This window comes from Pristis pectinata, chromosome 10 (assembly GCF_009764475.1).
Source record: "Pristis pectinata isolate sPriPec2 chromosome 10, sPriPec2.1.pri, whole genome shotgun sequence".
Taxonomy (NCBI): Eukaryota; Metazoa; Chordata; class Chondrichthyes; order Rhinopristiformes; family Pristidae; genus Pristis; species Pristis pectinata.
In genome coordinates, this window is record NC_067414.1 from 37,688,626 (window position 1) to 37,710,252 (window position 21,627).

The 21,627-nt window shown below is 41.9% G+C and overlaps 1 protein-coding gene across 7 annotated transcripts in view; it reads right to left on the bottom strand.

Annotated features, from left to right (window-relative positions):
• The window catches only part of klhl32 (kelch-like family member 32), a 178,322-nt gene that overhangs the window by 3,490 nt on the left and 153,205 nt on the right, over nucleotides 1-21,627 (bottom strand). For 5 of the 7 annotated variants that reach the window (XM_052024799.1, XM_052024803.1, XM_052024802.1 and 2 more), the window contains one exon: nucleotides 4,840-5,032. The exons of the other annotated variants lie outside the window; for them this stretch is intronic. In XM_052024799.1, coding sequence (XP_051880759.1) covers nucleotides 4,840-5,032 — 193 coding nt within the window. The remainder of the gene's footprint in view (nucleotides 1-4,839; nucleotides 5,033-21,627) is intronic. 7 annotated transcript variants of the gene reach the window in all.

Here is a 21,627-nt window from a genome sequence, read left to right on the forward strand (position 1 = left end):
TGACATTTACACAGCTATCAGCAAAGTGCAGAACAAAGAAAAGTTGATAACACTTGTTGGTCAACAAAAATACTTTTCAACCACTGCTTATGTGCTGGTGGTTTTAACTACTCTTGTGAATCTCACTGCATCAAAATTGAAGTACTTTTTCTTCTTATAGCTATGTTCTTGGTTTGCAATCTATTTGATACCTTCTTGAATAGAATAGTTGGTCCTGAGATTTTAAAATGTGAACTCATTACAACCTGCCACCTGTAATTAACTTCATTCGTTGTAGAGCACTTTGGGCATACTGACTGTGTTAGGTGGTATAAGTTTATGCTTATGCAAGTTTTTCTTTGTTCATACTTTTACTACAGATAATTGCTTCCTGGTCTTTTTAAAGATAGTCCTGCGACAAAGTTCGGCTACTTATAAGAAAGATATCCTGATCTTTGCATACATACACGTTCCCATTGAATGAATTCGGAGGTCTATACATCAACTATACTCACCTTAAATAAAACAAAAAATACTGGAAAAGCTTCTGACAAAGGGTCGCAGACCCAAAACACTGCACGTTTCCCATTCCACAGATGCTTCCTGACCTGCTGCGTGTATCCAGTATTTTCTGTTTTTATTTTGTATTTCCACCATCTGCAGTTTTTTTTTATTTTCATCAACCCTACTCATCTCGTTTCTTTAGCTTTGCCTGTAATGGCTTCATTGTAGAATACATTATTTTTTCAAATATTGCTTTAGAAGCTTTATTAACATTATGATTTGCTATTCTTATTTCTTTATCCCCCGTTAAAAACATCTAAATTCAAGTATATCAAGTTCATAATTTTATCCTAAAAGTAGCCACATTTTTGTAATTCATCATACTACTTGCCTCCAGCCCACCTTGTTTTGCATGTAGCATGATTGGCATGTTGGTCTCCCTGTTGCTGTTCATGTAACACAATTTTTAATTTCATGTTAAACTTTCCTCTTTCACTGCCCCAACCTTGAAATGATGAACATCAAGAGATCAGCAAAATCTTGTTTTCACCTAACCACCCCTCATTACTGAGTTCTTTTCCACATTGATCTAATTTAAATAGACTTTTTTTTAGGTGAAGCCTATATCATCTCTGCAGTTCTGTCAGTCTAAAGTCCTGGCTTCTATAACATCATTGAAGCAGTGTATTGGTGTAATTAATCTGTGTTTCCCTACTGGCCTAACAGAAGATATTGGGGAATAATTCAGAGAACAACATTTCTCTGAATTATGTGAAAAGCAGTGAAAAGGTGTATAGAGATTCTGCTTTGTAAATTATCACCTAACCTTCCAAACTTTTTTTCCAAACCTCCATTACATTAGCTCCCTGGTGAATCATGAATTCTTTACGCATCTTTCCCCACCCACTTTGAAAATGTTGCAATTTATTCCCTTAAGTTACTGGGAGTAAACATCACTAATAGCCTGTGTTGGTCAAACCATGTAGATGCCAAGCCAAGAAAGCTTACCAGCGCCTCTACTTTCTCAGGAGGCTAAAGAAATTTGGTACGTCCCCTTTGACACTCGCCAACTTTTATCGATGCACCAGAGAAAGCATCCTATCTGGATGCATCACGGCTTGGTACGGCAACTGCTCTGCCCAATTCAGTGTTGGAGAGAAAGAAACCTGTTGATTTCTCTAATCATAGAATTGCTCACAATTCAAGCTTTCCAATTCTTCCAAGATCATGTCCCAATGGGTAACATCACTTTGGAAAAGATAATGAAGCTTCTAAAGGAATGCAAGCAATCCCTGGTAAAAGGGTTTTGGGAAATTTCTACCTTGGTTATGGAATTTGACTTTTCTAGCCTTATACCCCTGACTTATTCACCTCTGATCTGATGCATTCAGGAGATTCTATTTCATGACAGCAAAGATTTATAGTAAATATTTTATGCAATTTTATTTTTAACCAGCTTCCTGTAAAAGGGCGAATTGATAAGACATTTTTCTAGGTGTTTATCTTAGTAATCTAAAGCAAAAGTTGAACTGTAATCTTCAGATAAATTTTCCACCATCATGAAGTGCTTTGGGAGGGTGGATATGCCACGCATCAACTCCAGCCACCCAGACAATCTCGACCCACTGCAATTTGCCTATCGCTGAAACAGGTCTACAGCGGACACCATCTCCCTGGCCCTACACTCAGCTCTGGAGCATCTGGACAGTAAAGAGATCGACATTAGACTATTGTCTATTGACTACAGCTCTGCCTTCAATACTATAATCCCAAGCAAACTCGTCACCAAATTCTGAGACCTGGGACTCAACACCCCCCTCTGCAACTGGATCCTTGACTTTCTGACCAACAGACTGCAATTAGTGAGGATAGGCAGCAATACCTCCAGCACGATTATTCTCGACACTGCTGCCCCACAAGGCTGCATCCTCAGCCCTCTACTCTACTCCCCATATACTCATGACTGTGTGGCCAGATTCTGCTCTAACTCCATCTACAAGTTTGCAGATGATACAACTATTGTAGGCCGTATCTCAAACAACAATGAGTCGGAGTACAGGAAGGAGATAGAGAGCTTAGTGGCATGGTGTCATGACAACAACCTTTGCCTCAATGTTAACAAAAGAGCTGGTCATTGACTTCAGGAAGGGGGTGGTGTACATGCACCTGTCTACACCAAAGGTGCTGAGGTCAAGAGGGTTAAGAGCGTCAAGTTCCTGGGAGTGAACATCACTAATAGCCTGTCCTGGTCAAATCACATAGATGCCAAGCCAGGAAAGCTTACCAGTGCCTCTACTTCCTCAGGAGGCTAAAAAAATTTGGTATGTCCCCTTTGACACTCACCAACTTTTATCGATGCACCATAGAAAGCATCCTATCTGGATGCCTCACGGCTTGGTACGGCAACTGCTCTGCTCAGGACTGCAAGAAACTGCAGAGAGTTGTGGACACAGCCCTGCACGTCATGGAAACCAGCCTCCTCTCTTTGGACTCTGTCTTTACCTCTCTCTGCCTTGGTGAAGCAGCCAGCATAATCAAAGACCCCACCCACCTGGGTCATTCTCTCTTCTCTCCTCTTCCATCAGGTAGAAGATACAGGAGCCTGAGGGCACTAACCACCAGGCTTAAGGACAGCTTCTACCCCACTGTGATAAGACTATTGAACGATTCCCTTATACGATGAGATGGACCCTGACCTCACGATCTACCTTATTATGACCTTGCACCTCATTGTCTACCTGCACTGCACCTTCTCTGTAGCTGTGACTTTGTACTGTTATTGTTTTTACCTGTACTACCCCAATGCACTCTGTACTAACTCAATGTAACTGCACTGTGTAATAAATTGACCTGTATGATCGGTATGCAAGACAAGTTTTTCACTGTACCTCAGTACAAGTGACAATAATAAACCAATACCAAGATTATAAATGCAATGGTGGTTTCCTGGCAAGCAAAGAAGAATGAATAGCAGGATGGTGTATGACTTTGGGTAGGCAAGGTGAGGTAGAATCTGCTGTATCTTCGGCACGTACTACCCTTGTCCTCTTGGTGCAAGAGATTATAGTTTGGGAGGTGCTGTTGGAAAAGCCTGGGTAAATAACTGCTGTGCATTTTGTAGATGGTACAGACTGCAGCATTGTGCACTGGTAGTGGAGGGAATGAATGTTCAGAATGATGGCTGGGGGCCAATCAAGCGGTTTGCTTTGTGCTGGATGGTGTCAAGTTTCAAACAATGGGATATGAAAGATAAATTGGAGAAAACTCAGTTCAGTAAAAAGTATTTTGATGTGACTTGAAAAACCATGATCTGCAGAGCTGTGTATCTACTGCTGGAAGGTGTGGTTTGGCTGATGAACCAAATGACCTAAATTTTAGGACCAGAGCAAGATGGGAGCTGAGGAGAGATTTGGCTCAGTTAGCAAGGGCAGGGAAAGATGTGGCAGACATAGCTAATTGATTAAGTCATGCTCTCAATGACAAATAAGTTCACAAGCTCCCTGCGCTTGTTGTTGAAGGTGAGGGTGAAGCAGCCAAGGAAAATGGATTGAGGTGAGGCTTTGAAAAATGAGCGATTATGGCATAAAATATTCCTGTACTCTTAACTAGATCAAGTAATGAATGGTTAAACTAACTGCAAATAGACTTTAAAGGCATAAGCACTATACTAGAAGAATATCAGATTTTGGTGTGAGCATCTGGTGATAGTTTATTGTTCGTGTGTCAATGGACCACAAGTATCTGCAAGTACTCTGAAGTTACTTTCCAGCATTTCAGTTTTTCTCAACTTACAAGCTACAGATTCTTCACTGTATTTTAATTATTGGGTAACAAGAAAATGCTCTAGTATTGAAATTATACATTGAAATTATACATTGAATACAAAGCACAGAAAAACTAGAAGAACTTTCTTCAGAATAGCTTTCAGAAGTTACAGGGGAGGGATTGTTATTCATCCTGGTTGCATGCACTAGACATGTGATATCACATATGTGCCTCGTATTCTGCATCCAAAATTTAACTCTATGAAGTCAATGAAATCCAAACTTCAGAAGTAAATCATGCACACAAATCTGAAACAAGAGTTTAACATGACCCTGCGGCTGAGCTTCTATTCGAGAAACAACTAATTGATCTAAGGTCATTACTCTTTAACCCATCACGGCAGTCATGGTGAAAAGCTCAATGTCCTTGTGATTTTCTTTAATAAATTAGGTACAATTAATTAGGTACATGTGGAGAAAGAATGCCAAAAACATAATTTTAGAAAAAATATAGTAAGAAAAGGCTTCATAAGATTGAGATGTATCCTGTCATTAATACAGGCAAACAAAAAGGGAAGGTTAAAACACCTACCTGTGAGCAAGTTGAACTGGCAGCGTACCCACTGGTCAGTGTCTATGTTATAGCAGTCAATCTGTCGAACCAAAATCCGATCATTGTTATAGTCCAAGTCATTTCCACCAAGTACGTAGAGTTTTCTATTGACAGCTGCCATAACATGATAGACTCGCCTCTGTAACATAGGACTGCGGCTGATCCATTTATTCTGAGGGTCAGAAAAAATTTAAAAGATTACAAAGGATTTCAGTGTGATTTCTTTATTATTGCTATTTTTGACATGACCCTGAAGCTATTCAGATCTCCACCACGTCCCCAGAATCTCCAGCTACTAAATGGCATTCTGCTGTTTGTAGAGAGGTGGGAAATCAGCTGGATTCTACACCTGGTCAGAGCTCGGTGAGTGCAGGGTGTGGGTAAGGCTGGTTCTGGGTGGTGTGAAAATCTAGAGGGAGGTGGGAGTTTTTTTTTTGGATCCACAACGAGGATACTGTAAATCAGTTCAAAGCAGCTCCATCTGTGACAACCACTTCAACTGGTATCCAACAGTGGTTCAAAGAGGACATGGAGTTCATTGACTGCTTCCTTTAGGAATCCAGGTTGCCATTGGCAGATTTCTTCAGCAGATTCACAAACAGAACCTGGCCCTATAAAAATATCAATGACATATTTGAGCTTCCACATGTATATCTCGCATGCTTCCTTCGTATACTCTTTCTGCTGAAAATGCAAATACAGTGGGTTGCCTTCAGAAGATTCACATATCCAAATCTAATTATTTTGCAGTCTACAACAACTGCAGCTGCACAAAGATCACTGACAAAAGATGCAATACAACCTTAAGAAGCTTGATGATTTCCTTTGATCAGTAAGCTCAGCACAGAGGCAGCAATGACCTCAATGTAAATTTAATAACAATCAAAGGGACCAGACCTTCTGGGCTGCTCAAACAATCAGAAGCTACTTACGTCTCCTGATCACATTAGGAGTAGGGTATCAGTAAAATTATAGGTTGCAGTGATTCTTGCTTCAGATTAAATTGTACATATCATACACATTCAGTGAGTATAACGTTAGTAGTGGGGGAAAATGCTGGAATTATTACAAAAGATGCAATAACAGAACACTTGGAAAGTATTAATAGGATTGGACAAAATTAGTATAGATTTATGAAAGAGAAATAATACTTAACAAATCTACTGGTGCTTTTTTGAAGATATAACCAGTGCAATAAATAAGGGAGAACCAGTGCATATGGTGTATATGGATTTTCAGAAGGCATGCAGTCATAAGAACATAAGAAATAGGAGCAGGAATAGGCCATCTGGCCCATCGAGCCTGCTCCACCATTCAATAAGATCATGGCTGATCTGGCCGTGGACTCAGATCCACCTACCTGCATTTTCCCCATAACCCTTAATTCCCCTACCATGCAAAAATCTAACTAACTGTCTCTTAAATATATTTAATGAGGTAGCCTCTACTGCTTCCCTGCGCAGAGAATTCCACAGATTCACTACTCTGGGAAAAGAAGTTTCTCTTCATCTCCATCCTAAATCTATTCCCCTGAGTCTTGAGGCTATATCCCCTAATTCTAGTCTCACCTGCCAGTGGAAACAACCTTCCTGTTTCTATCTTATCTATCCCTTTCATAATTTTATGTTTCTATAAGATCCCCTCTCATTCTTCTGAATTCCAGTGAGTATAGTCCTAGGTGACTGGCTCATAGGCTAATCCCCTCATCTTCGGAATCAACCTGGTGAACCTCCTCTGCACCACCTCCAAAGCCAGTACATCTTTCCTCAAGTAAGGAGACACAGTAATCCAGGTGCAGCCTCACCAGTACCTCGTACAGTTGCAGCATAACCTCCCTGCTCTTAAATTCAATCCCTCTAGTAATAAAGGCCAACTTCCATTTGCCTTCTTGCTAACCTGTTGCGCCTGCAAACCAACCTTTCGCGATTCATGCACAAGCACTCCCAAGTCATGTTGCAATCTTTCACCATTTAAATAATAATCTGATCTTCTATTTCTCCTTCCAAAGTGGATGACTTCGCACTTACCAATGCTGTATTCCATCAGCCAGACACTTGTCCACTCACTTAACCCATCTATATCTCTCTGCAGACTTTCCATATCCTCTGAACAATTTGCTTTTCCATTCAATTTAGTGTCATCAGCAAACTTAGTTATGCTACACTCTGTCCCCTCTTCCAAATCATTAATGTATATCGTGAACAGTTGCAGGCCCAGCACTGACCCCTGCGGCACCCCGCTCACCACTGATTGCCAACCAGAGAAACACTCATTTATCCCAACTCTCTGCCTTCTATTGGTTAACTAATCCTCTATCCATGCTAAATACATTACCCCCAACTCCTTGCATCCTTATGGATAAATCTTTTGTGCGGCACCTTATCAAATGCCTTCTGGAAATCCAAGTAAACAACATCACCTGTTCCCCTCAATCCACTGCACTCATTATATCCTCAAAGAACTCCAGTAAGTTTGTCAAATAGGACCTGCCCTTCCTGAATCCATGGAGCATGAAAACAGGCCCTTCGGCCCAACTTGTCCATGCCAACTGTGTTGCCCAGCAAGCTAGTCCCATCTGCTCATGTTTGGTCCCATCGCCCTCTAAACCTCTCCTGTCCATGTACTTATCTAGATGGCTTTTAAATGTTGCTAATGTGCCCACCTCAACCACTATTTCTGGCAGCTCATTCCAAATACGCACCACCCTTCGCATGAAGAAGCTGCCCCTGATGTCCCTATTAAATCTTTCCCCTCTGATCTTAAACCTATGCTCTCTTGTTTTTAGCACCCCCTCCCTGTGAAAAAGACAATGTGCTTTCACCCTGTCTATGCCCCTCATGATCTTATATACCTCTATCACGTCACCCCTCAATCTCCTATGTTCCAGGGAATAAAGTCTTAGTCTATGCAACCTCTCCTTGTAACTCAGGCCCCCAAGTCCAGGCAACATCCTGGTAAATCTTCCCTGCACTCTTCCTAGTTTAATAACATCTTTTCTATAACAGGGTGACCAAAACTGTACACAGTACTCCGAGTGCAGCCTCACCAATGTCTTAATATAACTGAAACATAACTTCCCAACTCATATACTCAATGCCCTTGCTGATGAAGGCCAGCATGTCAAATGCCTTCTGCACTACCCTATCTACCTGTGATGCCACTTTCAGTGCACTCTGCACATGCACTCTTAGGTCCCTCTGTTCCATAACACTCCCCAGGGCCCTACCATTCACTGTACAAGTCCTACCCTGGTTTGAAAGCCATTTGCCAATCCTCAGCCTACCTACCTACTGACCAAGATCCCCCTGTAATTTTTCATAACCTTCTACATTGTCTACAACACCACCTATTTTAGTATCATCCACAAACTTAGTAACCATGCCTTGGACATTCACATCCAAATTGATTAGATAAATTACAACTAACAAAAGTCCCAGCACCAACCTGTGGCAAACCACTAGACACAGGCCTCCAGTCTGAGAAACAACCCTCGTCCATCACCCATTGCTTCCTACCACTGAGTCAATTATGAATCTGCGATCTCTCCCTGGATCCCATGCAATCTAACCTTCCAGACCAGCCTGCCATGAGGGACCTTGTCAATTGGCTTTGCTAAAGTCCATAAAGACATCTATACGTTATCATATAGATGTATCCTCACCTACCCTCTTGGTTACCTCCTCGAAGAACTCCAAGAGGTTTGTCAGACCTGACTTCCCACACACAGTCTTCCTGATTGTCCTGAATCAGACCCTGTCTCTCCAAATGTTGGTAGATCCTGTCCCTCAGAAGCCCTTCCAGCAATTTACCCACCACCAATTTTAGACTCACCAGCCTGTAGCTTCCTGGCTTGCTTTTGCTACCCTTTTTAGACAATGGTACCACATTAGCCAGTCTCCAGTCTTCCAGAACCTCACCTGTGGCCAGGGATGAAACAAAAATCTCTGCAAGGGCCTCCACAATTTCTCTAGCTTCCCACCAGGTCCTAGAATGCACGAGGACATGCCTTGGGGATTTATCCACCTTAATGCACTTAAAGGCCTCCGATAGTTCCTCCCTGCTAATTTGTATGTTGTCCAAGATATTACCACTCATTTTCCCCATTTCCTTAGCTTCCATTTAAGAGAAACATTCACTAAAAATCTCCCTCACTTCCTTTGGTTCCACACACAGACGGCCATGCTGATCTTTAAGGGGACCTATTCTCTCCCTAGCCAACCATTTACTCTTAATACACCTGTAGAATCTCTCAGGATTTCGCCTCACCTTATCTGTCAGATCCCTCTCATATCCTCTTTTTGCCTTCCTAACTTCTCTCTTAAGTGCACTCCTACATTTCTTGTCATCTTCAAGGGGCTTTTGATAAAGTCCCACAGAGTAGGTTATTCTGCAAAATTAAAGAAAATGGGTATGGGGTATTATACTGACATGGATTGAGAAGTGGTTGACAGACAAGAAACAGAGAGTAGGAATAAACAGATCTTTCTCTGGGTGGCAGGCAGTGACTAGTGGGAATTGGTGCTTGGGTCCAACTATTCACAGTATCTATCAACGATCGGGATGAGGGAACTATTCATTAATTCTATTATAATCATTCTCCTCTTTTAAATCTAACTACTAAGACTCCCTTGTACTACCTTGATGTACTGATGTGATGAAATGATCTGTGTGAATGGTAGGCAAAACAAATTTTTTCATTGTACCTCGGTACATGTGACAATAATAAACCAATTGCCAATTAAATGTAACATTTCAGAGTTTGCACATGACACAGAGCTCAGGAAGGAATCAGAGCTGTGAAAAGATGCATCTAATTAAGACAATTTGGGCGAATGGGCATATACTGTATATTTGTGGATAAATGTAAGGTTACACACTTTGATTCTAAAAACAGAAAGATAATAATCTGAATGGTGATAGATTGGGAAAAAAAGGAAGGAGCAATGAGACTTGGGGTCCTTATACACTAGATGCTGAAAGCAAATGAATCAGGTGCAGTGAGCAGTTAGGGAACCAAATGGTATGTTACCCAACATTGCAAGAGCAATATGAGTACAGGAGCAAGGATGTTTAACTGCAGCCCTGTCTCACAAGGCTTTGGTGAGATCTCATCTGGAATTCTTCTTATCTGAGAAGGAAGTTCTTGCTATAGTAAACAATGGTAGCTTACTAGAATGATTCCTGGGATTGCAGAAGAAAAAAACAGAATGGTGGAAGAATTCAGTGGATCAAGCAGCATCTGTGGAGGCAAAAGGTGTAAGTCAAAGTTTTGTTTCGAGATCTTGCATCAGGACTGAGAGGGAAGAGAAAAGATTATCAATACGTAGCAATATGAGGGGGGAGGGGTGGGACAGAGGTTGGCAGATGAAACTAGATGGGGGAGGGGGTGGGTGAAGATGATGGGTAGATGGAACCAGGTGGGGGAGAGGAAGGAGGGGTGGGAATGAGAAGGATGAACAAAGCGAGAAGCAACCCAGGTGGCCAGGTGATCGTGTGTAGGAGGAGAAAACTTGGGCTGTGGATTACCTGAAATTGGAAAACTCGTGGGATGGCAGGATCGGGATATCCTGAGTTGGCAGGACTGACCTATGAGGAGAGATTGGATCTGTTGGGCCTATGTTTATTGATGTAAAGAAGAATGAGAAGAGGTCTTATATGAACTTAGAAAATTGTAAATGACCGAGACAAACCAGGAAGAGTGAAGATGTTCCCAAAGGTCTGCAGAGATCTTGAGAAATTATTTCACCCAGAGGACTGGTGAACTTGCAGATATCTCTGGAAGGCAGTAGAGGTTAAGTCATTAAATATATAGGGTAGAGGATATAGGAGCCTGAGGGCACGTACCACCAGATTAAAGGACAGCTTCTACCCCACTGTGATAAGACTATTGAACGGTTCCCTTATACAATGAGATGGACTATGATCTCACGATCTACCTTGTTGTGACTGTTACGGACTCAGTGAAAGTCCCTTGAAGATAGAGAGTGTGTGTGTATGTGTGTGTGGGGCGTGCTTACGTCAATAGGAGATAAAGGACGTAATGATGTTGTTGAAGAAGTTAGAAGAAGAAGAAGAAGGAGAAAGAGAGAGAGAGAGAGAAGGGAGAGAGACACCAGCCTGCTTGTTTTCTCTATCGATGGATGAGAAACAATAACTGTGTTTGCCACTGAAATCCATGTATGGAAGTCGGAAGTAATTCGGTGGAGTTCGCTTTGTTGCTGACCTGTAGAAGGAAACAGGTATTTGTGTGTGGACGACCACGATTCGGATGCTTTTCGGGGTGAGGAAGTCACTACCGAGTAAATGCTGGAGTGTCGTTTGGGTTCCATCACGGAACATTTGGATTTCGTATTTACTCTCCCTATGTTTCTCTACGTCTACGTCTTATCTTCAGACAACGGTGGTTGTTGAAGAAGCCCTTGCTCATGTTTCACCTTATGGCTTGCGGAACTGAACTTTAAGAACCATTCCGGAACTGGGAGTTTTGGACTTTGTCACACACACACACGACGAGTTTAGTTTTGGGGTTAACGTTCGAGGTTTAACATTTTTGAATTCTAACATACTAACATTTTTACCTTTATTTTACGTATTATCATAAGTAGTGATTAATAAAATAGTTTTAACACTAAATCATGCTCAGTGTGTTTCTCTTGTTGCTGGTTCGTGACAAAATTGGGGGCTCGTCCAGGATCCAATCCAAAGATTAATGAGTGTCGTCTGGGATCGTTCGGGATTCAATCTGAAGATTTTTGAGGGAGGTCTGATAAATTCTTTTTAATTGGCTTGTGTGTGTGGAAACCAGCAGCAATGGATATTAAGGCATTTTTGGAGTCACCAACCCAAAAGGGATTGGAGGTGGCGAAAAAGGATGATTTGATAAAGATTGCTACAAGGTTAAACCTTACAGAAGTAAAGCAGTCTATGAGAAAGGCAGATATTCAGAGACTGATAGCTGGCCATTATGTGGAAAAGAAGGTGTTTGAGAAGGAAGTGTTAAAACAGTTTCCTGGCAGTGAAATAGCAATTTCTGAGGCACAGGTGCAGCTGGCAAAGATAGAGGCTGAACGAGAGCAAAATAAATTAGAAGCTGAACGAGAGCAAAAGAAATTAGAAGCTGAACGAGAGCAAAAGAAATTAGAGGCCGAACAAAAGATAACTCAGATGAAGATAGAGGCTGATCTAGCAATGAAGCAGATGGAATTGAAGAGGATGGAGCTGGATAGTGAGGAGAAGGAAAAACAGAGGCAGCATGAGTTACAAATGAAGCGTAGGAGTTTGGAATCTGATTCTGAAGATGGTTTTTCAGCCAGCAGGGAGGTTCGATTAGTCCCTCCATTTGAGGAAGATCAGGTTGATCAGTATTTCCAACATTTTGAAAAGGTTGCTGCGAGTTCAAACTGGCCAAGGAAAGGATGGGCTCTTATGGTACAGAGTGTGATTAAAGGTAAAGCTCAAAAAGCTTATTCTGCTTTGTCTGCTGAGGATGCAGCTGATTATACCAAGGTAAAACAAGCTATTTTGAAGGCCTATGAATTGGTCCCTGAGGCTTATAGACAAAAATTCAGAGATTTGAGGAAATCTGCAGATCAGACTTATATGGAATTTGCCAATGGAAAGAGAATGTGTTTTGAACGATGGTGCCTGGCTAAAAATGTAGATGGGGATTTTGATAAATTGAAAGAATTGATACTGGTGGAGGACTTTAAAAGATGTGTTCCAGCTGAATTAACAACATATTTAAATGAAAAGGCAGTGGAAACTTTACAAGAAACTGCTAGGTTGGCAGATGATTATGCTTTAACCCATAAATCCAAATGGGGACAACCTAAAACCTTTCAAAAGAGTTACAAAGACAATCCAGGTAAACCGGAGATTAAATTGGGAGGTAATCAAAAAGGGAAAGATGAAAAGAAGCCAGGGCTGGAGAAACCTGTTGAGCATACTTGTTATTACTGTAAGAAACCTGGCCATGTGATATCTAATTGTGCCCTTTTGAAGAAAAGGAAGGAAGCTGTGCCCAATGCTTGCTTTCAGGCAATTAAAAATCAAAAAGGTTTAGGAGATGCTGTTAAAGATCAGTCCTTGCAAGAGGTAAAAGCGGAAAAGTTGGAAGAGGTGAGAAAGGAATTCCGTTCTTATGTATCAGAGGGTTTTGTTTCACTGAATGATGAGTCACCCCAGGTGCCAGTGAAAATTCTTAGAGTTACTGGGGCTTGCCAATCTCTCTTGCTGGACAGTGTTTTAAATTTTGGAGAAGAAAGTGACACTGGTGAAGTAAATCTAGTACGAGGCGTTACAGGTGACACCATGTCTGTCCCTTTACACAGGGTGATTCTAAAGTCAAAGTTTGTAGAAGGACCAGTCGAGATAGGGATAAGACCTAGGTTGCCAGTGGAAGGAGTTTCTTTGTTATTGGGAAATGACCTTGCAGATGGAGAAATTGTTCCTGTGGTACGGTTAACGACCAAACCAAGGATTGAGGAGTCTGAGAATGATCCAGATGTTTACCCATCATGTGCGGTGACTCGAGCTAGAGCTAGAGAATTAGCCAAGACAGACAGTCCGGTGCAGTCTGATGTGGTTCCTTGTGACAGTCCTAAACAGGAAGAAAATTATGATGCCTTATCTGAGACTTTTCTGTCTTCACTGGAGGATCAACATCCTTATAGTGAGCCTGAATTTAAAGATTTGTCTTTGTCAAGGAAGGATTTTATGGTGGAACAGACAAAGGACCCTGAGTTGACAGAATTGAAAGAAAAAGCACTCTCATGTGAGGAGATTGAGAAAGTGCCAAGTGGATACTATGTCAAAAATGGAGTGTTAATGAGGAAATGGAGATCACCCCATGTCCAAAAATTTAAAACTCGGTTGGAGAGAGTCTGCCAGCTAGCGAGAGAGAATTTGAAAACTAGCCAGATAAGAATGAAGACATATTTTGATAGACGTGCTCGGCCTAGCGAGAGAGAATTTGAAAACTAGCCAGATAAGAATGAAGACATATTTTGATAGACGTGCTCGGCCTAGGACATTTGCAGTGTTGGTATTTTTCCCTAGCCAAAATAATCCATTGCAATCTCGTTTTTCTGGACCCTATGTTATTGAATCTCGAGTGACTGATCTAACATATATAATCAAAACACCAGATAGACGCAAGAAAACACAACTCTGTCATGTAAACATGCTAAAACCTTATTATGAGAGGGATTCAGTTGTGGCCTTGGTGGATGATGTAAAGGTTGTTTCTAAAATGCCTGATGTTGATGTTGAGGAAGGCCAATTTAGACCAAATATTGTTCCATCGAAACTAAAAAACCATAATATATCCTGGAGAACCTTGAAACGAAGTTGGACCATTTACAAGTTTCACAAAAACAACAGATGAGAGAATTAATTTTAAAATTTAAAAATCTGTTCCCAGATGTGCCAAACAGAACATCGATAATTACCCATGATGTTGATGTTGGGGATGCAAAACCAATCAAACAACACCCATATCGAATGAATGTGGAAAAAAATAAACTTGTTGATCAGGAAATAAAATACATGTTGGAAAATGATATTATTAGACATTCTACTTCAAATTGGAGTTCACCCTGTGTTATTGTACCTAAACCTGATGGAACTGTTAGATTTTGCACAGATTACAGGAAAGTGAATGCTGTAACAAAGTCAGATGCTTACCCTATTCCTAGGGTGGATGATTGCATAGATAGAGTGGGAAAGGCAAAATTTCTTACAAAGATTGACCTATTAAAAGGGTACTGGTGTGTTCCATTAACAGATAGAGGAAGGGAGATTTCAGCCTTTGTAACCCCTTCTGGATTGTATGAATACAATGTTTTGCCATTTGGAATGAAAAATGCTCCAGCAACATTTCAAAGAATGATTAATTCAGTGATTCATGGGTTAAAACATACAGATGCCTACATTGACGACTTAGTGAATGGGAATGATACTTGGGAAGATCACATCTCTGCGTTAGAAAGGTTGTTTGAAAGACTTTCCAAGGCTAACCTTACAGTTAACTTGGCTAAAAGTGAATTTGGCCATGCCACTGTGACGTATCTTGGTTATGTTGTAGGTCAAGGCAAGCAAGCTCCTGTTCAGGCAAAAGTTCAAGCAATATCTGAGTTCCCTATTCCCACAGGTACGAGGACTGTTAGAAGATTTTTGGGAATGGTTGGATATTACCGAAAATTTTGTAAAAATTTTGCTGATATTGCTCTTCCCCTAACTAATCTTCTGAAGAAGGGAGTAAAGTTTGTTTGGACAGATTCTTGTCAAGAAGCATTTGAGAAGCTGAAAGCCATTTTATGCTACCATCCTGTGCTCAAAACACCTGACTTTGAAAAGCCATTTTCATTAGCAGTAGATGCCAGTGATGAAGCTGCAGGAGCTGTGTTGTTGCAGAAGGGTGACCTTGATGATATTGACCATCCTGTAGCTTACTTTTCAAAGAAATTTAATGAGCATCAAAAGAATTATTCCACCATAGAGAAAGAATTACTGTCGCTTGTTTTAGCCTTGCAACATTTCAGTGTATATGTTTGCACCGCTCAGAAACCATTGACTGTATATTCAGATCATAACCCATTGGTGTTTCTGAGCCGAGTCAAAAACAAGAACAGAAGGCTGTTAAACTGGAGTTTAATTTTGCAAGAGTTTGATCTCATGATAACTCACATTAAAGGCAAAGATAATGTGATTGCTGATTGTCTTTCCCGATGTTAAATGGGAAACATGTATCTGTACTAATCTGATAGTCTGTAGTTGTGCAGCATGATAATTATTAAAATTACTAACTGTATGCGCGGTTAAATTTTTCTTGGGAAAAATTTTTTTTAGGTGGGAGGTGTTACGGACTCAGTGAAAGTCCCTTTAAGATAGAGAGTGTGTGTGTATGTGTGTGTGGGGCGTGCTTACGTCAATAGAAGATAAAGGACGTAATGATGTTGTTGAAGAAGTTAGAAGAAGAAGAAGGAGAAAGAGAGAGAGAGAGAAGGGAGAGAGACACCAGCCTGCTTGTTTTCTCTATCGATGGATGAGAAACAATAACTGTGTTTGCCACTGAAATCCATGTATGGAAGTTGGAAGTAATCCGGTGGAGTTCACTTTGTTGCTGACCTGTAGAAGGAAACAGGTATTTGTGTGTGGACGACCACGATTCGGATGCTTTTCGGGGTGAGGAAGTCACTACCGAGTAAACGCTGGAGTGTCGTTTGGGTTCCATCATGGAACATTTGGATTTCGTATTTACTCTCCCTATGTTTCTCTACGTCTACGTCTTATCTTTAGACAACGGTGGTTGTTGAAGAAGCCCTTGCTCATGTTTCACCTTATGGCTTGCGGAACTGAACTTTAAGAACCATTCCGGAACTGGGAGTTTTGGACTTTGTCACACACACACACGACGAGTTTAGTTTTGGGGTTAATGTTCGAGGTTTAACATTTTTGAATTCTAACATACTAACATTTTTACCTTTATTTTATGTATTATCATAAGTAGTGATTAATAAAATAGTTTTAACACTAAATCATGCTCAGTGTGTTTCTTTTGTTGCTGGTTCATGACAGTGACCTTGCACCTTATTGCTCTGCACTTTCTCTGTAGCTGTGACACTTTACTCTGCACTGTTATTGTTTTTACCTGTACTACATCAATGCACTCTGTACTAACTCAATGTAACTGCACTGTGTAATGAATTGACCTGCACGATTGGTTTGTAAGACAAGCTTTTCACTGGACCTCAGTACAAGTGACAATAATAAACCAATACCAATATTCAAGAAGAAGGAAAACATATTTCTTAATGCCAAGGGGATTAAGAGGCACAGGGAGAAGGCAGGATCAAGGTACTGAAACTGATGATCAGTCACACGTGTGTTGAATGGTAGAGCACACCTGAAGGGTCGAATGGCCTACTCTGACTCCAAATGTCTGTTTCTATATATCACAAAAAAAATCCTCAGGTGTTCATGCCCCTGGACCTAAAGCACATTACTTGCATTGCTGGCACCTTGTTATCTGATTACTGTAAATTAGTCAAGTCAATTTTTAAAGAAGACTAGGGCAAGGACAAATTATGAAAGCAAATGTGTTTAATGACTCAATGAATCTGTATTAAAAACATAGGTCCAGCAGAGTGTACCCTCTTAAGTTTTTTGATGTAGCTTTGGATGCCATAGTCGAGGTCATGAATAGGATGGCTGACATCCTCATCTTACCAGGAGATGGAAAACCCTCCAAGCAATAACTATCCCACCAGTGGGAAATATTGTGGAGGTCAAAGTCAAAGGATAGCTTCTGGACCGTGGCTTCAATTATGTCAGCAGAATGTTATGATAAAATTCTCTTACTCCCTGTTCACACCCTCATATCTCCTGCCTTATAAATTGACAAAACTTTCCGTCAATCACACAGCTAAGTTCACTGCACCTCATCCTCCCGCACCAAACATTGTTCTTACCTCTACTTCCCAACCTCATCCTACACTCCGTGAAGCAATTATTTCACCATGACAGAAACATTCACTAAACAGCTTATAAAGCTGTCATCAACACGCTTCATTTTTCCTTACAGGCGAGGACCACACACCACAGTGGAGAACCAGCCACCCAGACAAAGTTGATCCTGTCAGCCTGGGACTGAGTGATGGCTGCCAGGTCTGGCTTTGCCGGAAAAAATGTCCTCGCACATTTGCTCACACACGATTCTCTTTCAGCGCAAGCAAAGCTCTCTGCGAGGCGTGTTTTCTGCCAGCTGCTTCTGCTTCTCCCGTGTCTTCCTTGCTGATGCTCCTTCTCTTCCAGTACCAACGCCAGCCCTGTGAGACCTAGGATGGCCGCAGTTTTCAGGGTTTTGGAATCACTCCAAAACAGCATAGTGCCAGCAGCATTCTTGTCAGCTGTCAAATCTAAGTTTCCAGGGGTAGACTGCAGGCCAAAAAATACCCAGATGTGCATCAGCTGCCCTACTTCTGTCTTAAATGGGTGACTCCTTATTTTTTAAGATGCTGACCCCTAGTTCCAGGTTCTCCCACAAGACGAACATACTTTCCACATTCACCTTGTCAAGATTCCTGAGGATCTTATTTGTTTCAATCAAGTCGCCTCTCACTCATCTAAACTAAGATCCATCTGCCCAATCTGAGACAACCTGCCCATTCCAAGTATTAGTCCAGTACACCATCTCTGAACTACGTTCAATGCATGTACTTCGTTCTTTAAATAAGGAGACCAACACTGCACACTGTACTCCAGATGTGGTCTCACCAATGCCCTTTCTAAATGAAGCATGACATCCCTACTTTTGTATTCAATGGGAAAAGAGACACTGGGGAACTGAGTGATCATTCAAAAACAAATGACTAGCTAATACTAATCAGCGGAGAAGAAGTGGAGTCAGCACCTGTTAGCAACTATCTGCGTGCTCTTTCACACATGGCAGCTATTATCACACATGACAATGTGCTGGAAACAAAACCACTTTAAATGCCAAATGATAAAGTTATTGGAATTCAGAGCCACATCCTTCCAACTGTGACTTTTGTTAGTCACTGTATCCAAATAATATGCCACATGAATTTTAAAAAGCCACTGTATGTGTAAACATGAAACGGACCTGATTTGAAAAATATTCACTCTTTGAACACTGCACTGGCAAATAACAGACAGACTTTCCTGCAGTTTTAATTAAGGTGCATAATATGTAAATATACCACTTTGCTTTCTTTACAGTCTGAACAAAGTCAGTGTTAAACTTTAATTGAAGCTGTGCTTGCTAAGCTAAATAAAAATCTTCTGTTCAAAGGATACATTAAGTTTGTTGAGGTTTATAAAAGTCACAGCCTTAGTAATAGACAGGCTTTGAAACCATCTGAAGTAATGACAGGGACTACTAGAAATACTTAGCAGGTAGGCAGTATTTGTGTTAAGGAAACAAAGGAAACATTTCAAGAGCAACACACAAAATGCTGGAGGAACTCAGTGGGTCAGGCAGCATCTATGGAGGGAAATGGACAGTTGACATTTCAGTTCAAGACCCTTCATCTTTTCAGCATTCAGAGATCCAAGAGGCGTCAAGAGGCAGAGGCCATCTGCAACAACACTGGTGAGTAGCTGGTAAGTAAAGGTAAGGTTTACTGTTATTATTATAAATTTTTAAGTAGACTACAGCTAGGTAGGGAAAAAAAAAGAAAAAAGATAGTTCAGATGGAGGGCATGGCGATATGCTGCAGTTGCATGATGTGGGAGCTAGTGGACCCTGCTGTGGTGCACGGTGACCACATCTGCAGTAAGTGCATGAGGCTGGAGGAACTTCGGCTCAGAATTGATGAGCTGGAGTCGCAGCTTCAAACACCGTGGAGCATCAGGGAGGGAGAGCGATATGTAGATGCTGTGCATCAGGAGGCAGTCACCCCACTTAGAGCAGGTACTTCTAGGGTCCAGGAGAGATGGGTGACTGTCAGGGGAGAGAAAGAGAAGGGGAACAGGCAGAAAGTGCAGAGGACCCCAGAGGCTGTTCTCCTCAATAACAGGTATTCCACTTTGGATGCTGTTGAGGGGGATGACCTACAGGGATCAAGCAGCAGAAGCCAGGTCTCTGGCACTGGGACTGGTCCTGCTGCTCAGAAGGGAAGGGAGGAGAAGAGGAGGGCAATAGTGATAGGGGACTCGATAGTCAGGGAAACAGACAGGAGGTTCTGTGGACATGAGCGAGAATCCCGGATGGTATGTTGCCTCCCAGGTGCCAGGGTCCAGGATGTCTCTGATCGGGTCCACAGCATTCTTGAGTGGGAAGGAAAGCAGCCAGAAGTCATGGTACATGTTGGTACCAACGACATAGGTAGAAAAAGGGATGAGGTCCTGCAGAGCGAGTTTAGGGAGCTGGGCAGAAGGCTGAAGAACAGGACCTCAAGGGTAGCAATCTCAGGATTGCTGCCAGTGCCACGTGATAGTGAAGGTAGGAATAGGAGGAGATGGCAGTTGAATGCATGGCTGAGGAGTTGGTGCAGGGGGCAAGGTTTTAGATTTTTGGATCATTGGGATCTCTTCTGGGGAAGATGGGACCTGTATAGAATGGATGGGTTACACCTGAACTCGAAGGGGACCAATATCCTCGCAGGCAGGTTTGCTAGTGTGGTTTGGGAGGGTTTAAACTAGTTTGCGAGGGGGATGAGAACCAGAGGGGTAGGTCAGTGGAAGAAGTGCATAGAGTAAAGTCAGATCTAACATATAGAGAGGCTTTGAGGAAGGAGAAGCAGAGTATAGGGTATAAAAAAGGAAAGGTGGATGGGCTAAAGTGCATTTACTTATATGCAAGAAGTATCAAGGGTGATGAGCTGAGAGCTTGGATAAATACGTGGAACTATGATATTGTGGCTCTTGCAGAGACTTGACTGTCACCAGGATAGGAATGGATACTGAATATTCCTGGATTTCAGTGTTTTAAAAGGGATGGGGGGGGGGGGAAGAATAGGAGGAGGGGTGGCGTTACTGGTCAGGGATACTATTACAGCTGAGAAGGATCCTCTCTAGAGTCAGTATGGGTGGAAGTTAGGAAAAAGAAAAGAGCAGTTACTCTACTGGAAGTATTCTATAGGCCCCCAGGTAGCAGCAAGGGTACTGAGGAGCAGATTGGGAGGCAGATTTTGGAAAGGTGCAAGAATAACAGGGTTGTTATCATAGGAGACTTCAACTTCCCAAATATTGATTGGCACCTGCTTAGTACCAAAGGTTTAGACAGGGTGGAGTTTGTTAAGTGTGTCCAGGACAGATTCCTGTCACAGTATGTTGATAGGCTGACAAGAGGGAATGCCATATTAGATCTAGTATTAGGTAATGAACCGGGTCAGGTGACAGATCTCTCAGTGGGTGAGCATTTGGGAGACAGTGACCACTGCTCCCTAACCTTTAGCATTGTCATGGACAAGGATAGGAGCAAAGAGGACAGGAAGATATTTCATTGGGGAAGGGCAAATTATGAGGCTATAAGGCTAGAACTTGCGAGTGTAAATTGGGATGACATTTTTGAAGGGAAATGTACTATGGAGATGTGGTCGTTGTTCAGGGATCTCTTGCAGGATGTTAGGGATAAATTTGTCCTGGTGAGGCAGAGAAAGAATGGCAGGGTGAAGGAACCATGGGTGACAAGAGAGGTGGAACAACTAGTTAGGAGGAAGAAGGCAGCATACATAAGGTTTAGGAAGCAAGGATCAGATAGGGCTCGTGAGGAATATAGAGTAGCAAGGAAGAAACTTAAAAAGGGGCTGAGGAGAGCAAGAAGGGGACATGAAAAGGCCTTGGTGAGTAGGGTTAAGGAAAATCCAAAAGCTTTTTTCACTTATGTGAAGAGCATAAGGATGACGAGAGTAAAGGTAGGACCGATTAGAGACAAAGGTGGTAAGATGTGCCTGGAAGCTGTGGAAGTGGGTGAGGTCCTCAATGAATACTTCTCTTCAGTATTCACCAAGGAAAGGGGCCTTGATGACGCTGAGGACAATATTGGTAAGGTTAATGTTCTGGAGCATGTAGATATCAAGAGGGAGGATGTGTTGGAGCTGTTAGAAAATATTAGGACAGATAAGTCCCTGGGGCCTGACGGAATATTCCCCAGGCTGCTCCGCAAGACGAGGGAGGAGATTACTGAGCCTTTGGCTAGGACCTTTGAGTCCTCGTTGTCCCCGGGAATGGTACTGGAGGATTGGAGGGTGGCAAATGTTGTCCCCTTATTCAAAAGAGGAAGTAGGGATAGTCCAGGGAATT